Genomic DNA, 9,075 nt, shown 5'->3' on the forward strand with positions numbered 1-9,075 from the left:
GAGCTCATCGTTTGACCATATCTACCCCCGACAGACCTATATCCCCCCTCCCCCCACCTCCCCCTTCTCTTTCGCGCTCTCTCCTCTCACCTGTTCCTCTTTGCTGTTTATGATCACCAGGTCTGTTCCTCTTTCCAGACAGTACTGTCTGCTCTCCTCCCAGGTTTTCTTCTTAGTAGAGAGGAAGTAACAACTGCAGTCAAACTTCTTCCATCCGTCAGAACAACATGTTTTTTCTGTTTGATGACAACACAACACTGATACAATACAATAAACATCACATTTTATTTTCCATGATTCACTGGATTCGATCTCAATTAACACATGTACTTCATAATGAAGAAAGGTATGAAAACCAACTCACTGACCACAACGGAAATTCTGAAGCCTGTCTCTCTCTGTATTCAGGTTGTTGTATCTGGTCTGTAGCTGGTCTCTCTCTTCAGTCAGGTTGTTGTATCTGGTCTGTAACTGGTCTCTCTCTGTAGTCAGGTTATTGTATCTGGTCTGTAACTGGTCTCTCTCCGCAGTTGTGTTGGTCTTATGAAGGGAAAAACTCTGTGACAAGTTGTTCCTTTCATCCTCAGAATCTTTGATGGTTCTGTTATCTACAAAGTATTAACACATAGTTACTAGGTAAAACACCAGGTAAATAGGCTTAGTAACAAGCACTTAGTACAACTATGTGAAAAGCAATGAACCTGTACACAAACTCACAGTAGACAGACAGGCCTATGATCCTAGCCAGTAGAACACACAGCAGCCCCAGACACACTGCAGCAACTAGGAAGGGTCTCTTCCCTGAGCTATCAGGCTCTGTGGACACATACAACATACTTTTACGTTTTGTGAGTGTGTGTGTGTGTGTGTGTTTCTGTGTGTGTGTGTGTGTGTGTTACCTGAATGCTGGTCTCCTGGTCCATTATTTGGAGCAGTGTCTGCTGTCTCTTCTCTCTTGGTGCTGGTCTCACCGTCTCTCTGGGTGTCTGCACTTACGTAGATATCCACAATCTTCTCCTTCATCTCACCTCTGTCAAACTTGACCTTCTTGTTCATATCTGATTCAGCATAGATTACCTTTTACATCTTTAACAATGCCTGGGTCTTTATTTCTACAGTGGGGAGAACAAGTATTTGATAACCTATAAAATTGTCAGTTGTCCTACTTACAAAGCATGTAGAGGTTTGTAATTTTTATCATAGGTACACTTCAACTGTGAGAGACAGAATCTAAAACAAAAATCCAGAAAATCACATTGTATGATTTTTAAGTAATTCATTTGCATTTTATTGCATGGCATAAGTATTTGATACATCAGAAAAGCAGAACTTAATATTTGGTACAGAAACCTTTGTTTGCAATTACAGAGATCATACATTTCCTGTAGTTCTTGACCAGGTTTGCATACACTGCAGCAGGGATTTTGGCCCACTCCTCCATACAGACCTTCTCCAGATACTTCAGGTTTCGGGGCTGTCACTGGGCAATACGGACTTTCAGCTCCCTCCAAAGATGTTCTATTGGGTTCAGGTCTGGAGACTGGCTAGGCCACTCCAGGACCTTGAGATGCTTCTTACGGAGCCACTCCTTAGTTGCCCTGGCTGTGTGTTTCGGGTCGTTGTCATGCTGGAAGACCCAGCCACGACCCATCTTCAATGCTCTTACTGAGGGAAGGAGGTTGTTGGCCAAGATCTAGCGATACATGGCCCCATCCATCCTCCCCTCAATACGGTGCAGTCGTCCTGTCCCCTTTGCAGAAAAGCATCCCCAAAGAATGATGTTTCCACCTCCATGCTTCACGGTTGGGATGCTGTTCTTGGGGTTATACTCATCCTTCTTCCTCCAAACACAGCGAGTGGAGTTTAGACCAAAAAGCTCTATTTTTGTCTCATCAGACCACATGACCTTCTCCCATTCCTCCTCTGGATCATCCAGATGGTCATTGGCGAACTTCAGACGGGCCTGGACATGCGCTGGCTTGAGCAGGGGAACCTTGCGTGCTCTGCAGGATTTTAATCCATAATGGCATAGTGTGTTACTAATGGTTTTCTTTGAGACTGTGGTCCCAGCTCTCTTCAGGTCATTGACCAGGTCCTGCCGTGTAGTTCTGGGCTGATACCTCACCTTCCTCATGATCATTGATGCTCCACGAGGTGAGATCTTGCATGGAGCCCCAGACCGATGGTGATTGACCGTCATCTTGAACTTCTTCCATTTTCTAATAATTGCGCCAACAGTTGTTGCCTTCTCACCAAGCTGCTTGCCTATTGTCCTGTAGCCCATCCCAGCCTTGTGCAGGTCTACAATTTTATCCCCGATGTCCTTACACAGCTCTCTGGTCTTGGCCATTGTGGAGAGGTTGGAGTCTGTTTGATTGAGTGTGTGGACAGGTGTCTTTTATACAGGTAACGAGTTCAAACAGGTGCAGTTAATACAGGTAATGAGTGGAGAACAGGAGGGCTTCTTAAAGAAAAACTAACAGGTCTGTGAGAGCTGGAATTCTTACTGGTTGGTAGGTGATCAAATACTTATGTCATGCAATAAATTGCAAATTAATTACTTAAAAATCATACAATGTGATTTTCTGGATTTTTGTTTTAGATTCCGTCTCTCACAGTTGAAGTGTACCTATGATAAAAAATTACAGACCTCTACATGCTTTGTAAGTAGGAAAACCTGCAAAATCGGCACTGTATCAAATACTTGTTCTCCCCACTCTTTGTAGGTCAACTAGTCTCTGCTTCTAGAATTAATGTGGTGGTCTTCCAACATGGCCACCAGGAGTTGTCGTACGTCAACTGCAAGTCCTCTATACGTTAAGTCTCTGCTTCCAGTGATATCTCTGTCTCTGAGTCATCTGTGTGTCTCTGTCTGTGTGACTGCTGTAGGTGTTAACTCTAGGGAAGTATCAACATGATGACATGGGTAGTTGTGGCTATGCTAATATAAAAAATATAACAAGTTTGCATACTTGTGTGTGTACCTTTGTGGAAGTGCGCATGTGAGAGATTGTTACAGAGGTTATTGTTAAAATATTTTCTGCAGCACAATATAAATCATTCCATGTCTCTACATGGTCATCTTGTCCAGAGTATATCTCAACACAGTCCTCCTGCCCAGGGAATGGGACTTGCTATTTGTGATGATGGACAGGACACTATAATACCAGGAAGATATAGAGGGGAAGTGGAAAACAAAGGCTAGCTGCTAACATATCATATCATATCATATCATAACATATCATATGTAACAGCCCCAAGATAATTCAGGGAGTTTCCAGAACTCCCCCTTCCTTTCACCTTTCTGCTGATTTGGACCCTTTGTTTACTTCCAAATATACATCAACATGTTCAGGAGGTCCAGCACTACACACATGGGTCATTACAATGTCCATACAATAGATTTGAGACTACAAACTGCTCCAAGTGGATATTGAGGTAGGGTAGACTTAGCCAGTGAGGAGGAAATGGCGACAGAAACGGATGCAGCTCTGTTCTCTCTTAATGAACCAGATTGGTCGAGGAGGTTTTGAGTGACAGCTAGTTGAACCACTGAAAATAACAACTTCACTTCCCTTTTTTGAGACCCATATAGTAGAGTCTGATGTACTATCTTCATGTTGACTCTGGTAAACAGGAAGCTACAACGTCAGGAAACAAGTAGGACTTTTATTAATATATTAATACAAACAAATACAACATTTGTGTGCATGAGTTTGAGACAAAGAGAGAGAGAGACAGAGACAGAGGAGGAAGTTCTGTGCACTGTAGTCTACTGTATGTGTTACAGCATGTTGTCATGGTGATTTTAAAACACTTTCTCACAAACCCAGTTGAGTTTGCTGCCACATGACATGTCATTCCATGCCTTTAGAGGACTCTGATCTTTGTGTATCTCAGCACAGTCCTCGTCCCCATTAGGACCTGCATTATCAGGCTGTTTGGCATACCAGTACCTACAGGGTTAAAAACAGTCAGATATCATGGTTAATACCAGTACCTACAGGGTTAACAACAGTCAGATATCATGGTTAATACCAGTACCTACAGGGTTAAAAACAGTCAGATATCATGGTTCATACCAGTACCTACAGGGTTAAAAACAGTCAGATTTCATGGTTAATACCAGTACCTACAGGGTTAAAAACAGTCAGATATCATTAATACCAGTACCTACAGGGTTAAAACAATCAGATATCATGGTGAATACCAGTAGCTACAGGGTTAAAAACAGTCAGACATCAGTTACAACATCATAATACTAAATAATATGTAGACATTTGTCATCTGATAGTTAACTGTTGACTGCTATCATCAATATCAGTAACCTGCATAGAAAAAGGTTGAATGGAGCCTTATTGACAGATTAGTTATCATCTCTCACCTTGTGGTCAGTGGGGTGTCATCCACCCATTTCCAGGTCCCCTCATTAACAGAGTCAGTCAGACCAATCCAGACTCTCCTCTTGAGGTTGAAGAGAAACTCCTGTTGTTCATAAAGATAAATATAGAGATGTATTGGTTTGATCATATCTACCCCTGCACACTCATCCCTCTCCCTCTGCCTCTCACCTGTTCCTTATCACTGTTTATGATCACCAGGTCTGCTCCTCTCTTCAGACAGTCCTCTCTGCTCTCCTTCCAGGTTTTAGACTCAGTAGACAGGAAGTACCAACTGGATTCAAACTTCTGCCAGCCTTCCGGACAGGTTTGAAAATATTGATGAAACTACGAATTTCCTTCAATTTATCACACTGGACACTTAATGAAAGAACACAGACTCATGATCAGTTGTGTATTGTTAATGATAATTTATTACTGTAGGTTTACTCACCGAGATTGGTAAGCCTCCCGCTAAGAAAATCTCTCTCAGTCTGTAGTTTGTCTCTCTCTTTAGTGATGGTGTTGTAACTGGTCTGTAGCTGGTCTCTCTCTTTAGTCAGGGTGTTGTAGCTGGTCTGTAGCTGGTCTCTCTCTTTAGTCAGGGTGTTGTTACTGGTCTGTAGCTGGTCTCTCTCTTTAGTCAGGTTGTTGTAGCTGGTCTGTAGCTCTTCTATCTCTGCAGATGAGTTGGTCTTATAGGCTAAGAAGCTCTTAGAGACCCCATCATCTGTTATAACAACAAAGTGTATCAATAAAATAGATAATCTGGTGAATTGTAGGTGAATGCTGGTGAATTGTAGGAATTCTAACTTAAGACTTACAGTAGACAGACTGGCCTATGATCCCAGCCAGTAGAACACACAGCAGCCCCAGACACACTGCAACAACTCTGGAGGATCTCTTCCCTGAGCTATCAGGCTCTGTGGACACAGATACTGTACATAGCATCATCAATGAGACACAATCACACTTTTAAAGTTATGTTTTCTCAACCCATCTCTCTTCCTGTTGGTGGGGACTTGTGGTTGTTAAAGATACAGCTTCACACATTAACAGGAGATATAGTGACCAGTTACAGCTATCTCCTAGCCTTGCTAACGTTAGCCAGCTAGCTAATGTTAGTAGAATTCATATGTTTAGGACATTCTTAACATATTGTACCTTTTGCAAATTCGTAACATATACAAATTGTAATTTGTAACATATCATACAAAATGTAATTCGTAACATAATAGAAATTGTAATTTGTAACATACAAAATGGATCATGGACATACACAAATTGATACATGTCATATGAAACCTATCATATTACACTAAATGGAGTGACTCGGGTTTACGTACAGAATAATAAGAAATGCAATGAGACTAGGTTGGAAATACACAGTGGTGAGTTACAGTACATACTGTAGGACTTTATCAGCATAGTATTTACTAGACTACAAGAAAAACAATGAGAGAGAGAGTCTCCAATCATGTTCCTAAAATTATATGTTTTGACTCATGAATGTCATTCCATGAGAACTGTAGATGTATCATAGAAGCCAAGTATTATTTGCATTTAAAAATGTAATGGAAAGAGAGAGAGAGAAAAAATTTGTTGATAATGGTATGCTCATCTTTGACAGTGCTGTAAAAACATAGGACTAGATGACCCTGTAAACACATGGAACGATTACAATTGTGGAAAATATCAAAACTGGATCTGTGAGAAAGTGATGTAAAATCAACCTACCATGACAATGTCCTCTCTCTCTCTCTCTCTCCCTCTCTCTCTCTCTCTTTCTCTCTCTTCCACCCCCCCCCCCCCCCTCTCTCTGTCATGTTGATGGTTGGATACATTACTGAATGGTTATGTGATGATTCCACCTGGTGGTTAAAGTGAGAGAGGAAGTCACCATAGAGGTGAAATAGCGGTATGACAGACTTACCTATGGCCTCTTTTTCAACTTTTCTGAACTCTCCCTTCCTTTCACCTTTCTGCTGATTTGGACCCTCTGTTTACTCCCAAATATACATCAACATGTTCAGGAGGTCCAGGACTACAAACATGGGTCATTATAATGTCCATACAATAGATTTGACACTACAAACTGCTCCAAGTTGATATTGAGGGTGTGTAGTCCTAACCAGTGAGGATGAGATGACAACAGTAACCACCGTGGCTCTCCTCTACATTTACCCTTTAGTCATTTTTTTAAACATTTTTTATTTAAAAAATGTATTTAACTAGGTAAGAACAAGTTCTTATTTAAAATGACGGCTTACCCCGGCCAAACCTTCCCCTAACCCGGATGACGCTGGGCCATTTGTGCGCCGCCCTATGGGACTACCGATCATGGTCGGTTGTTATATAGCCTGGGATTGAACACAGGTCTGTAGTGACGGCTCTTGCACTTCAATGCAGTGCTTTAGACCGCTGTGCCACTCAGCCCCCCAATTTAGCAGACGCTCTTATCCAGCGCGTAGCCTAGCGATCTTAACTACTAGATGTCCTGCCGCCCTCTCTCTTCATGAACCTGATTGGTCGAGGAGATTTTGAGTGAAGCTGGTTGAATGACTGAAAAGATCCACTTCACTGCCCTCTTTTGGGACCCATATAGGGGAACAACAGTCAAACGTGAGCATTTGATATTGTGCATATATGTAACTTGACAACAAAGACTGACTGTCAAAGATTATTAGGAGATCACACAACAGCCCCAAACACACTGCAGCAACTCCAGAGGGTCTCTTCCACCACTGAAAATGTACTGAATCACAAATCATTAAAGCTAAATCTTTGGTAATGTGTTCTACTGTATCATCCAGGAACGGGACACATACAGGTCTAGTACTACAGTGTAATCTCACCTGTTTAATGTGTGTGTGTGTGTGTGTGTGTGTGTGTGTGTGTAATTTGTGTGTGTGTGTGTTCGTGCAATCTTACCTGAAGCAACAACTCCATCTCTTGGACTGGGCTTGAAGGCTCTTACGTTGGAATATAATTGGCCATCAATGTCTGTGTTCTTCATTGCATCAGGCTCATCGTCTTCAAATCTATCTTGGATTTAATAGACTCCCTCTGACATCTTAACACACTTGTGGTAAAATACAGTAACTTCTAATTCTAACCTCTACTCTAATATACGTCTGTAGCTGTGTCTTCTCCCTGCACTGTCCTGGGTCTGTGTGACTTTAGGTAGTGAAACTCCTTGTCAGTCAACCGCAGTGGATAATAAATTGTGAAATCAACACAACACCGGTCACCACATGACTTCCACCAGCCTTAGTGTGATAATATAATACAAGATATGATTCCCACCAGCCTTAGTTTGATAATATAATACAAGATATGACTCCCACCAGCCTTAGTTTGATAATATAATACAAGATATTACTCCCACCAGCCTTAGTTTGATAATATAATACATGATATGACTCCCATGAGCCTTAGTTTGATAATAAAATACATGATATGACGCCCACCAGCCTTAGTTTGATAATATAATACACGATATGACTCCCACCAGCCTTAGTTTGATAATATACTACATGATATGACTCCCACCAGCCTTAGTGTGATAATATACTACATGATATGACTCCCACCAGTCTTAGTTTGATAATATACTACATGATATGACACCCACCAGCCTTAGTTTGATAATATAATACATGATTTGACTCCCACCAGTCTTAGTGTGATGATATAATACATGATATGACTCCCACCAGCCTTAGTTTGATAATATACTACATGATATGACTCCCACCAGCCTTAGTGTGATAATATACTACATGATATGACTCCCACCAGCCTTAGTGTGAGAATATACTATATGATATGACTCCCACCAGTCTTAGTGTGATAATATAATACATGATATGACTCCCACCAGCCTTAGTTTGATAATATACTACATGATATGACTCCCACCAGCCTTAGTGTGATAATATACTACATGATATGACTCCCACCAGTCTTAGTGTGATAATATAATACATGATATGACTCCCACCAGTCTTAGTTTGATAATATAATACATGATATGACTCCCACCAGCCTTAGTTTGATAATATAATACATGATTTGACTCCCACCAGCCTTAGTTTGATAATATAATACATGATATGACTCCCACCAGCCTTAGTTTGATAATATAATACATGATATGACTCCCACCAGCCTTAGTTTGATAATATAATAGATGATATGACTCCCACCAGCCTTAGTGTGATAATATAATACATGATATGACTCCCACCAGCCTTAGTTTGATAATATAATACATGATATGACTCCCACCAGCCTTAGTGTGATAATATAATACATGATATGACTCTCACCAGCCTTAGTTTGATAATATAATACATGATATGACTCCCACCAGTCTTAGTGTGATAATATAATACATGATATGACTCCCACAAGCCTTAGTTTGATAATATAATACATGATATGACTCCCACCAGTCTTAGTGTGATAATTAACTACATTGAATGACTGTATATCATGCTATATGTTGTATGTGTGAATTCACAGGGTCCAAATTTTAGATGTGATGAAGTAAATTGGGATCCTGTTAATTGACATATAGACTACATATATCCTGACTGAATTTACAGCACCCACAGCCTTCAAATGGAGAGCACATTATGGCTCTCACTCTGTGACTGGTGGTGTGGGGGGGAAGTTGCTCCTAGATGCTGAT

The 9,075-nt window shown here is 40.9% G+C and overlaps 1 protein-coding gene across 1 annotated transcript; it reads right to left on the reverse strand.

Annotated features, from left to right (window-relative positions):
* Positions 1-3,649: 3,649 nt before the first annotated feature.
* On the reverse strand, positions 3,650-7,395 carry LOC145881470 (uncharacterized). Its single transcript, XM_082978177.1, has 6 exons — positions 7,311-7,395; positions 5,204-5,317; positions 4,834-5,109; positions 4,572-4,696; positions 4,385-4,485; positions 3,650-3,956 (listed from the first exon to the last, which is right to left on the reverse strand). The coding sequence occupies exons 1-6, from the start codon at positions 7,393-7,395 to the stop codon at positions 3,809-3,811; spliced, it is 849 nt and encodes a 282-aa protein (XP_082834303.1). The 3' UTR covers positions 3,650-3,808.
* Between the last annotated feature and the right edge of the window lie 1,680 nt (positions 7,396-9,075).

Source organism: Salmo salar, chromosome 08 (genome assembly GCF_965601325.2).
Source record: "Salmo salar chromosome 08, fSalSal1, whole genome shotgun sequence".
In the NCBI taxonomy this organism is placed as follows: Eukaryota; Metazoa; Chordata; class Actinopteri; order Salmoniformes; family Salmonidae; genus Salmo; species Salmo salar.